A 20,511-nucleotide genomic window follows, 5' to 3' on the forward strand; every position below is an offset into this window, starting at 1 on the left:
TAGAGTCATTTTCACAATGTTGATTCTTCCAATCCAAGAACATGGTATATCTCTCCATTGTTGTCTTTTTGATAAGAGCCATTCTGACAAGTGTGAGATGATATCTCATTGTGGTTTTGATTTGCATTTCCCTGATGATTAGTGATGTTGAGCATATTTTCATGTTCCTGTTGGCCAACTGTATGTATTCCTTGGAAGAGTGTCTGTTCAGATCCTCTGTCCATTTTCAGTTGGGTTGTTTGTATTTTTGATGTTGAGTTGTATGATTTTTTAAAAAAATATATTTTGCATATTACCCCCTTATTGGATATATTGTTTGCAAATATCTTCTCACCTTGACTCCCATTTAGTAGGCTGACTTTTTGTTTTGTCAATAGTTTCTTTCACTGTACCAAAGCTTTTTAGTTTGGTGTAGTCCTGTTTGTTTATTTTTTCTTTTTTTCCCCTTGCCTGAGGTGACACATCCAAAAATATATTGCTAAGACTGATGCCAAAGAGCTTAGTGCTTTATGGTTTTTTTCTAGATGTTTTATGGTTTCAGGTCTTATTTTTAAGTCCTTAATCCATTTTGAATTTATTTTTGTGCATGATGTGAGAGAGTAGTCCAGTTTGATTCTTTTGCATGTAGCTGTACAGTTTTCCCAACATCATTCGTTGAAGAGGCTGTTTTTTCTCTATCATATTCTTGCCTCCTTTGTCATAGATTGATTACCCATAATAGTGTGGTTTTATTTCTGGGATCTCTATCTTGTTCCATTGAATTATGTGTCTATTTCTGTGCCAGTACATACTGTTTTGATTACTCTAACTTTGAGGTATAGTTTGAAATCAGGGAGCACGATACCTCCAGCTTTGTTCTTTCTTAAGATCATTTTGGCTGTTTAAGGTCTTTGTGTTCCCATAAAAATTTTAGAATTATTTGTTCTAGTTCTGTGAAAAATGCCATTGATATTTTGGTAGGGATTGCATTGAATCTGTAGATTGCATCGGGTAGTATACTCTTTTTAACAATATTAATTCTTCCAATCTACGAACATGAGATATCTTTCCATCTGTTTGTCTTGCCTTCAGTTTCTTTTATCAGTGTCTTGTAGTTTTCTGAGTACAGTTCTTTTTTCTCCTTAGATTTATTTTTATTATTTTGATGTGGTTGTAAATGGGATTGTTTTCTTAATTTCTCTTTTTGATACTTTGTTGTTAGTATATAGAAATGCAACAGATTTCTGTATATTAATTTTACCAAATTCAGTGATGAGTTCTGGTAGTTTTTTGGTGGTGTCTAGTATCATGTCATCTGTAAACAGTAGCAGTTTTATTTCTTCCTTTCCAATTTGGATTCCTTTTATTTTTTTTTATTGTCTGATTGCTGTGCCTAGGACTTCGAGCAGTATGTTGAATAAAAGTGGCGAGAGTGGGCATCCTTGTCTTTTTCCTAATCTTAAAGGAAATGCTTTCAGCATTTCACTGTTGAGTGTGATTTTGGTCGTGGGCTTGTCATACATGGCCTTTATTATGTTTAGGTATGTTCCCTCTATACCTACTTTGTGAGAGTTTTTATCATAAATAGATGTTGGATTTTATCAAAAGCTTTCTCTGCATCTATTGAGATGATCATATGATTTTTATTCTTTAATATGTTAATGTGGTGTTTCACATTGATTGGTTTGTGGATATTGAACCATCCTTGCATCCCTGGGATTAATCCCACTTGATCATGGTGTATGATTCTTTTAATGTATTGTTGAATTTGTTTTGAGGTATTGTTGAATTTTGTGGAGGGTTTTTGCATCTATGTTCATCAGTGATATTGGCCTGTAATTTTCTTTTTTGTGTGATATCTTTGTCTAGTTTTGGTATTAGGGTGATGCTGGCCTCATAGAATGAGTTAAAAAGCATTCTTTCCTCTGCAACTTTTTGGAATAGTTTGAGAAGGATCGGCATTAACTCTTCTCTAAACGTTTGGTAAATTTAATCTGTGAAGCCATCACATCCAGTTTTTTTTTAAAAATTCCTAATTCAGTTTTATTACTGGTAGTTGATCTGTTCATATTTTCTATTTCTTCCTGGTTCCATCTTGGGAGGTTGTCCATTTTATTGGTGTCTAACTGTTTGTAGTAATCTCTATGATCCTTTGTATTTCTGTGGTATTGATTGTAACTTCTCCTTTACTATTTCTGATTTTATTGATTTGGGCCCTCTCTCTTTTTTTCTTGATGTCTGGCAAAAGGTTTATAAATTTTGTTTATCTTTTCAAAGAACCAGCTCTTAGTTTAATTTTTCTATTGTTTTTTCAGTCTCTATTTCATTTATTTCTGCTCTGATCTTTACATTTCTTCAGACGTTTCCATTCTTAATAGATATTGTCTCTATCCTGCTTACTTACTGCCCTATAGACAGTGGGTTCCCAGACCTATATACTTGGGAATACTGCTCACAGTGTAGTCTTGAGTATTCTTGTTTCATAATCCCTCTCACATTGTGTCCTTTTTGGATTAGAATTTTGGCTCAAACACCAACAGTCTGTGTGGCTTTAGGCAAGTCACTTAACCTATTTAAGTGTCAGTTTCTTCATCTATATTCATATAATCAATAGATATTTATTGAATGCCCCTAATACAAGGCACTATTCTAGGCTTAGAATTCATGTTTAGCCATTTCTCTTCGAGAAATTAAAACAATTAGTCACTGACAAAATTTAGGTAACCAATGTATGACCTCTGACCCTGTTCCCTGTTGTACACAATGTATTATCATGCTCGCATACAAGGACTGAGAATAAAAGATGGTCAATCTACAAGGCCATACCTAACTTACCATGTCAAGGTCAGCCACCCAGGTTCTAACTGCAGGAGAACATGATGAACCTCCTGAGAGAAATAGTAATGCACTGAATGGTATTAAAACGTTTGAGCCAGGAGGGAGGAAAGAGTATCTCCCTGGCTTCTTGGGACATACTTTGGGTGTGAAGAAGGTCATCTGGAGGCAGGAAAGACCAAAGGATGCTTGGGATCCAATTGGATTATTAATGGTAGTAGATGACTTTAGGAGTAAGTCTGTTTTTCCTTTCAAATGCCTTCTGACTTGTCTCAGGGTTTAAAAGCCAACAATTGAAGAGAAATTGAGGAAGTAAATTGTAACTTGAGCATTCTGTAAAGTTACTTTATGAGGAGTCTGCAAAGAGTTTCAACATTTATTTATTGAGTGCATATTAGTTGTCAGGCACTGTGCTGGGCTGGGTATACAATCAAGTGCAGAGTATAGACAGGATTTTATATCTATACCTATGATATTGTGATAAGTACCAGAAGAGGAAAAATACCCCCAGAGTATTATTAAGAAAATAGTAATTATCTAATTTAGATGGAGTGACAAGTGAAGGCCTCTTTGAGGAAGTGATATTTAGTTTAGGATTGAAGCGTTCTAGCACCTGGTCAAATATAAGTGGGGCAAAGAACTTTCCAGGCAGCATCGCAGGCAAAGGTCCTGAGGTAGGAAAGAGCTGGCCATATTTGATGAACTGAAAAGTCAGTGTGGCCTTAGTGTGGTGAGAGAAGAAGAAAGTAGAAAGAGCTAAGTTGGAGAGTTAGGAAGAACCCAGATAATGCAAGGGCTTGGAAGTCATGATAAAGAGTTCAGATTTTGTTCTAAAGGCAATAGGCAGCCACTGAAGTGATACTTTTAAAAAGCAAATTGACATGATCAGATTTACATTTGCATCAGTGACAATTGAAGAAGTGACATGGCCCACCTCAGTGGAAGGTGAAGAAATACAATGTTGCCATGCTTCTACAATAAGTCAGCAGCAGGCCAATAGCACGTGCAGAGTATCATCAGGAGGTGGAGCCCATAGCACCACTGAATGAGGTGGCAGAAGCATCTCAGTTCCCACCAAAGAGTGCTTTGCCTGACCTGGGACCCTCCTGCACTGATTAATTCAGCCAATATATGTTCGTTGAGTTTTTACCCAGTGATGTTGAACAAGATAGACACAGTGTACCACATGTAAGTTGTTAATACTCAGTACTATCCCTGTCTTTTTACCCTCTTTTCTGTTCCTAGGAGCATAAAGCCTAGAAATTACAATTCCTACACTCCATTGCAAGTGGGATCCCAATTAGATTCCACCAATGAGAAACAACTGCATGAGATTTGGAAGGTGGTAAAGGAGAAGCCATTAGTTGTCACAGCAGCTACTGATGTGTGGTGTGGTGTGGGGACAACAGAGGTAGTGTGGGGTTTTCCTACAGCTTTCTGCTGTCCTCCTAAGAATCACCAACTTCAGTGCTGCTGGAAGCTGAAACTATTGGTTGTAGCATAGGTTTTGCACTTCAAATTTTCCTAAAACTGTCCTTCCTGACCTTTGCTTGTCCAGTCTTTAATTCCTGTATTAATCCTTCCCCACTTTGCATACTTAGAGTGGCTTCTGTTTCCCTGACCAGACTCCAACTGATACATAAAGGACAGTACAGTAGTCTTGACATCCAATAATAGTGTTGCATGGGGTGGCAGGGCTGAAGGATAATTTTAGCCCCATTGCTACTGTCATCCACAGCTTCCTGATTTTCCCCCTTCAACTTGCTGTGGCCTGGAGAAACAAGAGTTCCCTTGATAGGTTATTCCCCAATCCATTCTTTTATACTAGAAAAGAACATCAAAGTTGCCTTTCTCTTGGAGACAAGAGATCAAATTGAAGCACAAAGAAAGTTGTGGTCATCTACCTAGGAAAGTGAATTAAAAAGCCTTCAACATCTTGCAAATTTTCCTGAGCCAATCAGATCTTGTGAGGTGGGAGTAGAAAAGGGCCATCTATAAAAAGAACAGTAGGAAGAGCACACTCTTTGGAGATCCAATGGACTTGGATGTGACAGAACCCTGGTTCAAACTCTTACCAGGGTTACTTTTCTCCTCTGAATCCAATTACTCATCTATGAAGATAATATACTCATTTTCATAGACTTATTATGTATATTAATAATGATGATGATAAATAATAATTGCAGCTAACAGGTATAGAGCATGTACTATATTCCAAACACTCTCCTAAAGTGCCTCACGAGAATTAACTCATTTAATTAATCCCCACAGTAATGCTAGAGGCAACGGATGCAAAGAACATAGCAGGCCTGACAAGTTGACATATGAACATGAGTTTCTGACTCTGTCCCTTGAAACAACTCCAAGAAAAAGGATGTGTCTTGATGGGCCTGAAAAACTGACATAAGCATGAGAAACTCGTGAGGGGAAAAGGATGGTTGTTGGCTCTCAGTGTACATGTGGGTATATGTTTACAGCAGCACACGGGAGAAGGGGATCAGATGTCATAGGAAGATAGGTTGGGCCAGAGGTTTATGGTTTTGTGTGTTTCTCTTTCCTATCTTGCTTGGTCGTCATTTTGAGGCAGATAAACAGCAGTGATTGCCCAGCAGCACTGGGGGGGAATATCAAGATAGTGCTGGAATCTGGCTGAGATGAGGAAGAGTCAACAGCAGGTATAGGCAGGTGACTCCAACTGAGGAAGAAATCTCTTGAAAAAGAGCAATGCCAGGCAGAAACTCGGGAAGTTTTACTTGGTAAGGTAGGTAGGTGACAAACAGGGGATGACTGACCCCAGAGTACAATGCCAGAGGCTCTTCCTCCGAAGGAGTGACCATCTGCCAACTCCCTAAGCTCTCTAGGAAGGGCACAAGGTACTCCTGGATCCCTAGGCTTTAGCCACCTTCACCTCTCCCGACCTCCAACTCCCACGTACATGCTGCACGTTATCCTGCATGATAGATGACATTCCCAGGAGAGTGAGTACAAGCTCGCAAGGAAAAGTGATCAGACACACAAGGAGCACACTGCTCTATAAGAAAGACAACATACTGAACAAAATACACCAGGCAGAGAAAATGAACAGACCAGAGAAAATAAGTTTAAAATAAGCAGGAGAAATACCCTCAAAAAATATAAAGGTGAAATACTGATAACATTAGTCAAGAAAAACAATTCAAAGAAGAACTAATTGGAAATATTGGGTTGGAAAAATGTAATAGTTGAAATAAAAATCTTAATGGATATGTTAAGTTGTGGAAACGATACAGCTGAAGAATGTATTACTGAGCTGGAAGATTTCTGAACGCTGCAAAGCATCAAAAAAGTAGAAAAGTATTTTGAAAGAAAAGCTTAGAGGCGAGGAGAGTAGAAATTGAAGTGTCAGCATCCTTGTAATAGGAGTTCCAGAAGAAAACAAATGTAGAGAAAGAAATATTTAAACAATTTCTCCAAATTAAAGAAAGGTAAAAGACCTTAGTCTGAAAAGGCTTGTAAAGTACCACATAGGCTATATTGGAAAAACCAAGTGATATATATTCATTTTAGTGAAATTAATAATACAAAGAGAATATTCTGAAACTTTCTGGAGGGGAAAAAGAAAAATGCCTAAAAAGAATAGGAGTTGGTTTGACCACAGACTTCTCACTAATCTGGATGTGAGAAGACAAAGAGTAATATTTGCAAAATTTTGAAAAAAAGAGAGATAAAGAACATCAGATTCGGAAATATATATCCAATTAAATTACCATTTAAATATTGGTAAAAAGGGACCAAAAGACTCTATCACAAGCCAGAATTAAAATTTTAGGCAGTACGAACATGATGAAGGTGATGGCGGGGAATGGGACTCTATTTTGCTCTCTCTCCTGTGAATTTACCCTGTATGGACTACATCAATGGACTTCCTCACCTTCTGGCTTTGGGTTGAATTTGCCTAGTGTGGAGCCCCAGCAGGAGGGAAGGGGGAAGGTGGTAGGACAGGGTATTCATTCTCCAGGCTCATCTAGGGCTGGCTGCAATTCTTGACTGGAAGTCACAATTCCTGTTTAGGCTGTCTTCTCCACACAATTCTCTCCTTCTTAGGTTCCAGTAGCTTACCTTTCCCCTTGACTAGTGGTCATAACGACCCTGTTCCTTATAATATTGCTAGAATATTATACTATCCTTTTTGATTTCCCTACACCTTACCTCTATGTTTGTAAACAGTCCTTTTTATTAAGTCCTTCTCAAGCTATCCTAATTTGTGTTTTATCTGTGTGCTGATGAGATGCTGATGATACAATAGGAAACTTTTATTGACCAAAGTGATATATAAAAAGCAAAATCCTTAGGAAAACATCATACTTACTGTGAGAAACTTTAGGTGCAGTCTCTTTGTGATTAGGGACAAGACATAGATACCCACAATCACAGTTACTGTTTTATATAGTTCTTCTTGAGGTTTGAGACAACACAAAAACAAAAGTAAAAGAATGAGGCATAAGGATTGGAAGGGAAGATTAAAACTTCTCATTTTGTCCACTGATAATGTATATCTATATAGAAAAAACCCCAGAAATCAATAGACACACTATCAGAAATAAAAAGAGAGTTCCACAAGTTTGTAAGATTCAAGATTATTTGTTACAAAGTGAAGAACATTTATTTAAACCAGTTATAGTCATCTGTAATAGTTATCTATTGCTGCATAACAAATGACCCCAAAACGTAATGGCTTAAAATAAAAAATATTTATCTTAAAATTCCTGTCGTCAGGAATTCAAGGTTGGTTTAGGTGGGTGTTATGGAACTGAATGTTTGTGTCCCTCCCAAATTCATAACTTAAAATTCTGTGTCCCAATGTGATGGTATTAGGAAGTGGGGCTTTTTGAAAATAACTAGGATTAGGTGATGTCATGAAGGTGGGGCCCTCATGAATGGGATTATTACCCTTATAAGAGCCAGGAGAGAGCTTGCTTCCTCTCTCTTTCCACCATGTGAGGATACAATGAGAAGGCAGCCATCTGCAATGCAGAAGCTGCAGTCTTTTTATAACTTAATCTGGGAAGTGCTATCCCAACACTTCTACTGTATTCTATTAGTTAGAAGTGAGTCAGTAGGTCCAGCCCACACTCAAGAGGAGGGAATTATGAAAGGGCATGAATACCAGGAGGTGGGGGGGGGGGTTCACTGGGGTCATCTTAGAGGTTGCTTACCGCAGAATCTAAAAATGCCACAGAAAATTACAACATTTATAATCACAACAAAATTACAAAGTATCAAGCAATTAATCTAAGAAAGAATGGATAAGACCATCCTGAAGAAAAATTTTAAAAGTCATAAAGAACACATGGAAAACTGTGGATAGGGCAAAAACATTGTAAAGAAAACACTTCCCCTAAATTAGTGCAATTACTGTTAATAGTCCAGTAGAACATTTTAAGACCATGATAGTTTTTCTTTTCCTAATACATATAGGAGAGATTAAATATACTCAAATAGTTATGTCAATTTTGAAAAAGAAGATCAAAGAGGGAAAATTTTACCATTCTAGCTCTCAAGACATTTTAGAAAGCCATAATTGTGAAAACTGTGTGACCCTAGTACTGGAATAGAGAAATAAATCAATGAAACAGAGATACGAACCCAGAAAAAGACCCGACTACATGTATAAACTTCATATATGATAAATATACCACTGTAATTCAGTTGGGGAAAATATAGATTGTGTTGGGAAAACTGGTTCATACATGGAGAAAAACAAAGATGAACTCTTTTATACCACAAACAAAGATGAACTCCAGATAGGTTAAAATCTGCGATGGTGTGACATATTTTCAATGTCTAAAAGTAACAATAGATTAATATCTAGAATATAAAGTACAAGGAAATCCTGTGAATAAACACAAAGAGATAAGAAACCCAATTGAAAAATGGGCATGGTGTACAAAACAGGAAATATACACAAAAGGGAAAACATTTGTATAACAAAAATATGACAAGATGTTCAACCTCACAAGAAATCAGAAAAAATATTAGCACTTGGTAAAAATTAGAAAAGTGGATAATACCAAGTAGAGATGAGGACATAGGGTAAGATCGTCATGGTGTCAAGGGACTCAACCACTCAGATACTGATGTCAGACATTGACTTGTACTTTTCCCTGCAACATCTCTCCCCCATCTCCACCCCCTCTACCTTCTTTTATCCTTAGTGAAAGAAGGTAAATTACATGAAGTCTAGATGAATCATTTGTGGGAAGATACACTGTATTTACAACAGCAAGAACAGCAACATTTTTTGAGTGCTTACTTTGATGTTGAGGACTATTTTAAGTGTATCAAATGTTTTGACTCGTTTAATTTTCATAATGCCCTATGAAATAGGTACCATTGTGATCATGCACATTTTTATAGATGAGAAAACTGTGGCACAGAGGAGGGAAAGTGACCTGTCCAGTTCACACAGCTAATAAATGGAAGAACTGGGATTTGAACCCAGGCAGTTTAACTCCAGAAGCACACACCCTAACCATCATGTGACACTTTCCTTCTATCCTCCTCATCCAGGATATGGTGTATTTTTTCCATTTATCTGAATATTTGTCATTTTTAGGAAAATTTTTATAGTTTAAAAAATATGATTCTATTCAGTTGTTATTAAGAGTTATTTCAGGATACTTTAAGGGTTGTGCTTTTGGTTGTACATATGGTGGAATTCTTAAAATTATATTTTCTGATTATTAATTATAAACATCATTTTTCACGACTATGAAGAAAGCCGTATGTGAGTTCTAAAACACGTAACCTCTGCCCATCTGTAAAAGAGAGTGAGAACATTGTGCAGTCATTCTGATTTCATCTGTCTCCCTGTTTCATGCATGGAGACTAGGATGTGGGCAGAAGTGCCTGGAGAGGGGATAGTGACAGATGTTGGAGTCTGATTTCAACAGACTGCCTTGTGTGTCACACTAAGGCATTTGGACCACTCCCAGAATCAAACTTTCTGACAGAAGGTTTTAGGCAAGGAAGTGAGATAACTGAATATGTTTTTAAAAACATCATTCTTGCAGCATTATACAGGGTGACTTGGGCTTGGGAAAGGCTGGTGGCCTGGAAACCAGTTAGAGTATCACTGCAATATTTCAGGTGAGATAATAAAAGTCTGACCTCAGGCAATGACAGTAGGGAGGGAGCGTGCTCATGTGACAAACACGGCTCAGGTAAAATCGACAGTCCTGCGTGACTAGTGCAATGCTGGAGGAGGGGAAGAGGTGGAGTGGAATTTGTCACCATAAAGAGTGACCTCAGGTGAAACGGGTTGTATTGGGAACGGGGGTGGGCAGAATGGGGCAGGGAAATAAGTTTGGTGTTGGTTTGGTTCAGGTGGAGAGCCAGAATGATAGTCATAGAAATGCCAAAACATGATATAACAACTGATGAAACTTCAAAGGCAGAACCCTTTAATAAAATGGAAAATAGGGATTTATGAGAGGTTTATATGATTTATGTGGAGCTGAGCACTTGAAAATTACTGTAAATGGTATTTGAAGCCAGAGAAAATGTGAAATAAGTTTAGGTAGAGTCCCATCTTTAGTTAAAAAAAAAAAATTAGGATAACCAGTTAAATTTGAACTTCAGATAAAAATGGAGTAATTTTTACTATATTCCATGCAATGTTTAAGACGTACTTATCCTAAAAACTAGTTATTATTTGAGATCCAAATTTAACTGGGCGCCATCTGACAACCATAACAGATATGGCAAACAGAAAGGCCTACAGGGACCAGGAAACCCGTTGCACACAGTGAGGTGCGTGAGAAATATAGTGGAGGGTGTGCAGGCTGGGCAGCCTGGAACATCTGTGTCCCATCCCCAAGAGCAGCTGCTGCCCAGCTGGTTGGTTGTGCAGAGAGGGTCTCCAGACGGTCCAATAGTCTAGCGGTTCAAAACATAATATAAAGATAATATAAATTTAAAAATATATGGAATACTCACATTTTTAAAGGGGACAATCAGTAGAAAGAACACTTGTGAGGCATAAGCAAAGCAGGTCTGTGGGCTCCGTGAGGCATATGGGTGATGGGTTTGTAACCTCTGATCTGACCTCTACAAAGTGGGTGGAGCAGGTTTGTAACCTGTGAATTATGTTGCTTTGCTATGTCGGGGTGAATAGTATTTGGGTGTGGGGAAGGGCTGGCAGCAGGGGGACGATTCCCTCCTGCAAAAGGTGAGACATAGAAGCGGCTTCTCTGGCCACGACTCCGTGCTCTCGCCCCTCAGTGCCTGAGTGAGCCCCACTGGCCACTCTCCCCATAGCCGGGCAATGGCCAAAGTCAACAGGGCTGTGCTGCTGCTACCTGCTCTCGCAGGGCCTGAGGAGACGAGCCCGCCCTACCAGCCTCTCAGGCAGCAAGGCAGCAGCAATTGGGGTTTTGAAAGCTTTTATCAGTAGATTGTGGGCGGAAACTGCCCCGGGTTTGCTCTGAGCTTCTTGAGGCTTCTCAGCTTCAGATGCAAAGCAAGTGGGTGTCTCTTTGAGAAGCAGAAAGGGGGAAAGAAAGAACAAAAGAGAGGTGTTTCCCTGGGTTCTGGGAACTCTATAAAGAGAGAGCCGGCTTCTTTCTCTCGAGCAGTCAGAAACAGGAGTCCTGTCCTTGACACCCGGGACTCCCCAGGATTGAGAAGGAGAAAAACCCTTGGCTGGGGGCTGGCCCGAGGCACTGGCTGCCATGCAGCAGCCCTTGAATTACCCGTACCCCCAGATTTTCTGGGTGGACAGCAGTGCCAGCTCTCCCTGGGCTTCTCCAGGGTCAGTCTTCCCCTGTCCGTCCTCTGCGCCAGGAAGGCCCGGGCAAAGGAGGCCACCGCCACTACCACCACCTCTGAAGAAGAGGAGGGGCCACAACACAGGCCTGTGTCTCCTTGTGATGTTTTTCATGGTTCTGGTGGCCCTGGTTGGATTGGGACTGGGACTATTTCAGCTCTTCCACCTGCAGAAGGAACTGGCCGAACTCAGAGAGGTAAGCTGCCCTGTGGATTGCTGTGCCCCGAAGGCATGGGTGTGAGACAGCCCTGCTGTAGTGGAGGGAGGAAGGTGACAGTGATCTATATGGACCACAGTCTTGCTTGCAAAGTACTTCACAATCCTTTTTTCCTGTCTCAGAAATGAATCGCTCTAGCCATCTGTTCTATATGCAGAGAAATGGGGGCTCAAATGAGTGGAAGGAATATTATCTATGTTGGGAAGGATCAGAGCCAAATTACGACTGGTAACTAGAGTTCTTCTTTTCTCAGTTGGCTGCTACCTACCTTATACTCAGTGATTCAAGAAAGAAAAGGAACTTGGAATCTTGCTTACAAGTGAATTTGTTCAAATGGACAAACTAAATTTCCTTGAAAATACTTAAAAATATTGGAACTATTCCAAATCACAAAACTGAGGCATGGAGAGGCACAACTTGGCTGGAGTCTGAGTTAGCAGAGGTTCTAAGGTGTTTAGATTCCCTTTCCAGTGCTTAGTTTATTTGACAATTCTGCCTCCTTTGCTTAAAGAACTTCATATTTATTATATACCTTTTCTCTTTTTGTTTCACCAGTCCACCAGCCAAAGGCATACAGAATCGTCTTTGGAGAAGCAAATAGGTGAGTCCTTTCATGCGTGTACATGAGTTAGAAAGACAGTCCTTAGCGCTGAACCATGTTGGGGGAATGCCTTGAATTCCATCTCATTCCTGGGCATACGTATACTATGAAAGAGGAATCCTAACCAATTCTGAATCTCTGGTCATTTTGGTTCTTTGAGCTGCCCTAAAATATGAAGTGAGTTTAATTGTTCAAAATTAGTGTAGCTGAGTATCACACAAAAGTAAAAATAATTTCTGCTTGAATTTGGAAAAAGCAACACACATATAAAACCCTGGACCTTTGCCCCTTAGCAGTTGGCTCCAGGCCTGTCCGCTTCCTCAGGCCTCCTGGTTCCCATGCACAGGGCTGTGGCTATAACTTCTCGGGAGAGAAGGGGAGGTAAAGGCAGAGAAAGCTGCTGCTGGGAAAGACCCGTGCTCTCCTATTTAATCTCTATAAGAGATTAGTTAAGAGTCAGACCTTATTTAAAATTTTTCCATAGGATATATTTAAGCTTTTAAAAAGTGGGCAACCAATCATCCCCATTAGGATGGTTCTTTTGCAGCCACTGGAAAGCTTGGAGGAAGACTTTTGCCATTATTCAAAGGGTAGTCCCACTTCATTCACAGAGGCAATCGTGAGCTACCTTCGATAATAAAGGAAAAACCTGTGTATGAGATCCAGGACAGGAAGAAGATGAAAATGTTGAACGTTGACCTTCTAAAGTTTCAGGACATAGTTTTGGAAACTGTGGACAGATAGATTTAGAATACTGCAACTCATTAAACTAAGAGTCACTGAACTTTAGATTTGGTAAGAGTTGGAAGGGAGCTTAGAGAACATCTGGTCCAGTCATCTCATTTTTCAGAAGAGAAACAAAACACCAGATAGATTAGGTGATGTGCCCAACACTACTGGTGTGAAGGAACATAGGCTTCTAATGCCTTGTCACTTATAGTGCTTCCCAGTACATGCTCTGGTGCCTCATGACACAGGGAAACTCCTGTCTTTTTCTGATGGCCATGGAATGAGAATAAAGATGACAAGCAAGATGCCTCTGCAAAGACAATAGTTAAATCTCATCCTTAGAAATTGGGAAGAAAACAGAAGACAGCACTGGCTACCCAGTAAGGGGAGGCTGTTCCAGTTTCTTAGGATATGCCTGAGAGACCCAAGTCACCCTATTGCCCTAGCAGGTAGGCTCTTGTAGGAGCCATCCTTAGGATCCTCTGGTTTCCAGTTCTGGGTCTGAGCCCCTAAAGAGTTAGAAATTCCAGATGTACCCAAGCAGAGTAAAAACATTTGTTAGAAAAATAAAGCCTCTGGAGGATTTCTAAAATAAGATAGATTTGAAAATCAGTGGAACGTGGCTGGCAAAATGGGTACCTAATTACTCATCTTTCACCCACTTTCTGGAGTCATTTTAGTAATTAAAAGTCAAGTGAACAGATAAGTCAGGTCCACTTGTCCCACTAAACAAGTATCAAGTATCTTTCCTAGATCAACCCAGATGGACCAGAAATTGGTGAATTATCACACAGAAATCAAATTAGCAACTTTACTAATGAGCTAAGAGATGCAAATTTAAAAAGGGGGATACCCAGGTTTATCCATCAAATTAGTGAAGTTTAAAAAAAAACACAAAACCCCAGGTTGGCAAAAATGTGAGAGAAAAGGGTCTGCTTCAACAGTTGAGAGTCAGTGGGCATGTAAATTGCTACACCTTTCTAAAGAGTAGTTGGGAAAAAAATATCACAGGATTAAAACTGTTAATTTACCTTGTGATCTCATCACTAAGGCTTTATTATTTAAGAAAATAATCAAAATGTGCCTGAAAATTTATAATAAGGATGTTCATCACTTCCTTATAAGGCTATTTATAATAAACCAGTCAGAAGAAAGTTAAATGCTTCTTAATAGGAAATTAGTTAAATACATGACAGTGTATTCAGATGAGATCATAATACGCAGCAACTAAAAGCTATATGTTAGAAGGACATTTAATGCCATAGAGATTGTGCATTCTATATTGTTGGATAAAAGACAAGTTATAAAGCAGTGTGTTTAGTTTAATATTGACATATGCATATTTTTATATCCTTAGTAAACATCTAGAAGGATTTATACTCCAACAGGTTAACTGTGATTTTTCTCTGGAAGGTTCTATTGTAGGTTATTTAAACTTTCTTATTTGGTTCACTTTCATTTTTCCACAGTTAACTCATTAAATCTTTTATTCATTCACAAATGTTCTTGGAGTATTTCCTGTGTGCCAGGCTGGGTGTTGGGTAGTGGGTGATGACAGAATGAGAGACAAGTGGCTTGCCCTCATGGAGCTCTTAGCATGATAGAGAAGATAAACAAAAGCAAGCAAACAGACAACAAACTTTTAAGTTGTACTAAGTGTGACCTAAGATTGAGTGGTCTGCAAAGTCCCCTCTAAGGAGGTGTTATTAATGTGGATGTGTGTATGTGTATGGGTGGGTAGGAGGCTGGGAACATCATTCCAGCACTGAGAATGGCATGTGCAGAGACCCTGGAGCAGGCTACAGTCATCACCAAAATATAGGATATATTTCTCCTTTATTTATTCCATCATTTATCCAGCAGATATTTTTATTGAGTACCTTCTATGAGAATAACACTGCGAGGGATATACCACATGTGATTCTCTGTTCCATTTCCTGTCAGTTCATGGCTGAATGCCAGATTAGCTGCACAGATGGTTTGTGGTGTAGGAATATAGAAGAGACTCAGTTTTGCCTTTCCTGTTCACTAACACCTCACCTCATTCATGGTGGGTGGTCTTGGGTGGCTACAGAGGTAATAATTGCTTACATCATATCCTCAGCTGATTGGAGCACTCTCAGGCCATATAGAGTTTTACAGGCTAATCATGAAGAGCCTGATGTGGATGAGTGCCTTTCTATGAAACTTTCTTGAACATCTTAGCTAAATTCATTAGTTAAGTGGTAGAGCTATTCCACTGAAATATCTAAAGTCAGAGAACTAGTACCTATTTTGAGAACTGTTGTGTATTTTAAATCTTTCCATTTAATTTAGCAAACATGTACTGATCACATGCCTTGGGGTAGAAACCGAGCTAATTACTCTGGTGGATTAAACATATAGTAAGGAATTTGCCATTTATTTGGGGAGTAAGATGAATTATACAGTTACCACAGAAAAAGGGGAGTCAAAACTGACAAGAGAGGTGACGACAGAGTGCTTCTAGGTTTCAAAGGCGGAAACAAGCATATTTGATTAGAAAGGCTTGGGAATGTTTTGCAAGAAAAGAGGTATTTTAGATGGTATGTGCAGGGTTGATAGGAATTTAGCACAGAGATCTGTTTGGGAGGGCATCCCAGGCAGAAGGAACAGCATGGGCAAAGGCACAGAGGCAGGGAAGCTGGGTGTGTTCAGAACTGTTGTACAGCTATGTCTAGCGTGGGTGAGTAAGCAAGATAAGGCTGGACAGATAGGCAGAGATCACATGGTTGGGGACACTTGTACATAATTACACGTTCAATGAGGAGCATTCAAGGTGTTTGAGATCTTAGGATAATTTATTTGGGGCAGATTGTAGAATGCCATTGGGGAAGACCTAGTGGCCTGGAGATCAGCAGTCTTCAGGCTTCGTCCTGCAGAGTCCTAAGGGCAGCTGAGCCAGAGAGGAAAGAGCCTTGGATCTGGACTCAGGAGACCTGAGTGTCAGTCCCACTCTGACACTGAGTAAACAGGTCTTCTTGGATAAGTCACCCAACTTGTTATTTTTTTTATCAGGAAATAACTTTTTATTTTATATTGGAGTATAGTTGATTAACAACGTTGTGTTAGTTTCAGGTGTACAGCAAAGTGATTCAGTTATACGTATACAAGTCACCCAACTTTTAAGCTCGTTTTGCCGTCTATAAGATGGGACAGTAATCTCTACCTCAAAGAGTTGTGGCCAATTATAAATGCAATAGCTTATATGGCACATCTTTATAAACTAAGCTTTCTATTATTTTATTGTAGCATTATAATTTATGCATGTGTCTATTTTAATTTAGTTCCTTTTTACCTCTCTGTTTCTGAAATACAGGCTGTTGTAATTCCTACAATTTGGACCTGAATGAGTTGGCTATGTTAGACTGTTGCCATTTATGCTTATAAAACTTCTTTTATTTAAATGCTCTGCTTAGAGTCCCACAGAAAGAATAGTTGTTATGTCATTTTTTACGTATATCTTTCATCTCTCTATGAAACAGGTCACCCCAATCCATCCTCTGAGAAAACGGAGCTGAGAAAGGCAGCTCATTTAACAGGTCTGTATCTGGAAGATGGGCTTGGGAAAGCCTTTGGCAGAAAGCAGAAGAGCTGGTTGGTCTCCACGACTGTGCTCTGCAGTAGTTGATACTTTCCAGTGACAGTATTTGAAACCCAAGAGGAGTTACATCTTTCTAGTCAGGTCAACCTCACACACACATTGAGCCCCTACTCTGGGCAAGGCCCTGTTCTAAACTGGAGAAATGGAGCTGCTTATGACCTGATCCTTGCCCATAAGGAGCTCACTCTTTTCACTCACTCCAATGACCCTTAGGGAATTTGGGGCACAGATCCAAGCGGTGAGAGCTGGGGAGATGGGGAATGATGAATTATTTTAGTACGTGTTTCCCTGGTTTTCTGTAAGAGCTTTACTCTGCTTTCTCCATGAGTAGAAAAAGGAGAGGCGAGGCCCAGTCCTGGCACTAGTGGTCGTGTAGTGGAGTGAAATGATTTGATAGCAAGGTGGTATGGGCATTCCCAGTGTAAAGTCCACAGATATCTGAAAAGTGGATAAGTATCATGGAAAGTGGTATGCTGCTGTCCCTGAAATTATTTCAGCAGAGACTGTAAAATGATCCAATTTAGATAAACAGACATTTCTTGGAACACATGCTGTGTGCCAAGCCTGGGGGACATGGAGATGAACCACACACGGCTCCTGCCTTCAAGGAGCTTACAAGCTAACAGGGAAAGACATGTGCACAAGCAATAATTCCAGCATTCTCTGCTTAAGAATGTACATAATGCTGTGGGGATACAAATGAAAGGGGATTTTCGCCCACACTGAAGAATCCTTAGTGCAGGTAAAGATTGGACTAGATGATCCCTAAGGTCCTTCCCAACTTTAGAACTTCAAAGTTCCTTGGATTTGATTTTTCACCTCATGAAGGGACCTCAAACCCTAGTAGTTTTGGTACTAGTTCTGAACCTTTGTTCCAGAGAGCTAAAATCATCCCAATCATTTCTCACTGCAGTTGATTAGGGGTATATGCTATTGTCCCAGTTGTGTGGATGATAAAATTGAAGACGTCAATTTGATAAAGGTGTGAAGAAATTCAGTAACAGGTCAGGCCTGATCCGTCACCTGGCTCAATATGGGCTATGTCATTTGGGGTAAAAAGCATTTGCTCAAGGCATGGTCCGCAATTTTGCCTTGGAAGCTTGGTTTGTTGATACATGAGCATTCCTGGCTGAAAGCTCCTCTCTGGTTTGGTTTCAGGCAAGCCCAACTCAAGATCCATCCCTCTGGAATGGGAAGACACTTATGGAATTGCCCTGGTCTCTGGGGTGAAGTATAAGAAGGGCAGCCTTGTGATCAATGAAACTGGGCTGTATTTTGTGTATTCCAAAGTGTACTTCCGGGGTCAGTCCTGCAACCAGCAGCCCCTGAACCACAAGGTTTACACGAGGAATTTTAGGTACCCCCAGGACCTGGTGCTCATGGAGGGGAAGATGATGGACTACTGCACTACTGGCCAGATGTGGGCCCGCAGCAGCTACCTGGGGGCTGTGTTCAATCTCACCAATGCTGACCATTTATATGTCAATGTATCTGAGCCCTCTCTGGTCAATTTTGAGGAATCTAAGACATTTTTTGGCTTATATAAGCTCTAAGAAAAGCACTTTGGGATTCTCTCCATTATGGTTTCTTGTTATAGGCACTGAGAATGTTGTCTTGAATGAGGGTCTTCTTAAGTCCACTTGAGGTCAAGAGAGAAGACATGAACCAAGAGGATCTTGAGACCACAGGGTCCAGCAGTTCTACAGCTCCTCATCTCACCTAAGGTCCACGAGCCAGACAGGAGGAGGACATGAACACGAAACTCTGGGCTGCCATGTGAAGCTGCAGAGACAGGGAAAAGCAGCTACCAGGGTGTTCTACACTCATCTTAGGTGGCCTAGCACACTTTGGTACACTGAAAATGGCACGTTTTAACTCACCTCTTGGGGTGGGTCTACTGTCTACCTCAGGGGAGGCTGTCTTTCATGTATATGGATGCAACATGAATGTATAAGGGGTGGGAAAAGAGGACTAGGCTTACATGATAAGCTAAAGAGACTAAAAGGCCAGTGTCCCACTGGCAGCATCTTTACTTGTAAATGCATAGCCTGAGCCATCAGGTGATGCTAACAGAGAAGCAAGGGAGATCTTTTGAGGACTCAGTCCATTCCCTATACAGCATGTATACTTCCAGTGCAATTGTAGGGGTGTGTGTGTGTGTGTGCGTGCGCGTGTGACTAGAAGAGTTACGTAAGTAGAGAGAACGTGGAGATTGGGAAGGACATGTTAGGAAAATATGGGCTGCATTTGGTGGTAGATTTTGAATGCTTTTTGGGCAACCAACTCTAATAGTCCTCAAAACTCCTTGATTGTCAGTTATTAAAGCTGTTTCCCCATAATATAACTAATATTTATATATATTTTGTGGGTTTTTTTTTTCTTTTTGCAGTACGCAGGCCTCTCATTGTTGTGGCCTCTCCTGTTGCGGAGCACAGGCTCCGGACGTGCAGGCTCAGCAGCCATGGCTCACGGGCCCAGCCGCTCTGCGGCATGTGGGATCTTCCCGGACCGGGACATGAACCCGTGTCCCCTGCATTGGCAGGCGGACTCTCAACCACTGCGCCACCAGGGAAGCCCTATTTTGTGCATTTTTAATGAACAGAATACATGTAACAAAAACTATGTTAAAATACAGATAAACATTATGAGTGTCCTTTTTGGAAATCACTAAGATCTGGAGTTTTTCCTTATTATTTCTTTCTTCCATGGCCTCCTCATTCATTATGACTTAAGCCCACTTTAAGAAGAATTTACTAGGGTGAGAAGAGCTGTGAGGCAAATCTTTGCATCTTTGCCAGGCTCTCCTCTCCTCGCTGTATTCTCTTTCCCCTCCATCTACCACTATCCAGAGTTTCCATTGCCAATATTATTGCCAGTGTTAAGCTCACCCAACTTCCCATAGATCTGATGACAATTTGTCTTTTCCTGGGGGCAGAGATGTGGCATAGTGGAAAAGGCACAGACTTTGGACTAAAAAGCCTGAATTTGAATCTTTGTTCCTCTACTTATTAACTATGCAATCACTGGGCAGATCACTTGACTTTTTTGGACAAAAAGGGGCTGATTTGGACTTATAGTATCTAACACATCATAGAATGTCAAACAATAGTGTCTGCCATTATTAATAAGCCACTCTATGGGAGGAACTTCATTCTCCAGAAGAAGCCACTGCTCTGAGGGATCCATTCAAACACCTGGTTTCTTGCCTTCTCACCTTGGTCTCACAATAATCTTTTCCTATTTTCTCCAAATGCTCATTACCATGACTTCTCCCTAGACTTTTTCATCATTAAAAATAACAACATCTCTGGAATTTGATTTCAGACACCTTATTTTCACAACATCATGTCCTTTTTCCAACTCAGTTGGTCCAACATTTTCTCTCCTAAAAATATGTATATATATTTTACTGTGTTGTGACATCTACTTAATAAATGCTATCATTTTCTTATATATCCATCAGCTCCTTCTCTATCTTCACGCTTTTCTCTATCCAGCTTAGGTTCCACGATCTGTCGTTACAATCAGAACCTTGGAAAGACCCTGAATTCCAAAATACTCTGTTACCGTCCCTGTTTTCCTCTTGTAAAAATCCCATTCTCTTTATGCTGGCATCCTAGCAGCCGGATGTTGCTGCAGAAAAATGACACAAACCGATTGACTATTTTTATTTTTATCTATCATCTACTTAAATCATCCAATCAATTTTTTAAAATAAATTA

General features: G+C 40.0%; 1 protein-coding gene across 2 annotated transcripts; it reads left to right on the forward strand.

The window, feature by feature from the left end:
* The first annotated feature begins 11,525 nt into the window (after positions 1–11,525).
* Positions 11,526–18,342, forward strand: FASLG (Fas ligand). 2 transcript variants are annotated; one of them, XM_060009559.1, is made up of 4 exons: positions 11,526–11,816; positions 12,393–12,438; positions 16,671–16,727; positions 17,948–18,342. In XM_060009559.1, the coding sequence occupies exons 1-4, from the start codon at positions 11,526–11,528 to the stop codon at positions 18,340–18,342; spliced, it is 789 nt and encodes a 262-aa protein (XP_059865542.1). The 2 variants fall into 2 exon arrangements, with proteins under 2 accessions (XP_059865542.1, XP_059865551.1); XM_060009568.1 differs by lacking the exons at positions 12,393–12,438; positions 17,948–18,342 and having other exon boundaries at positions 16,671–16,706.
* The last annotated feature ends 2,169 nt before the right edge of the window (positions 18,343–20,511 follow it).

The sequence above is a fragment of the Delphinus delphis genome, chromosome 1 (genome assembly GCF_949987515.2).
Source record: "Delphinus delphis chromosome 1, mDelDel1.2, whole genome shotgun sequence".
Lineage (NCBI taxonomy): Eukaryota > Metazoa > Chordata > Mammalia > Artiodactyla > Delphinidae > Delphinus > Delphinus delphis.

Coding starts and splice junctions, on each gene's coding strand:
- FASLG (XM_060009559.1), top strand. CDS start 11,526: ATGCAGCAGCCCTTGAATTACCCGTACCCCCAGATTTTCTGGGTGGAC. Junction 11,817..12,392: donor AACTGGCCGAACTCAGAGAG/GTAAGCTGCCCT, acceptor TTGTTTCACCAG/TCCACCAGCCAAAGGCATAC. Junction 12,439..16,670: donor GTCTTTGGAGAAGCAAATAG/GTGAGTCCTTTC, acceptor TCTATGAAACAG/GTCACCCCAATCCATCCTCT.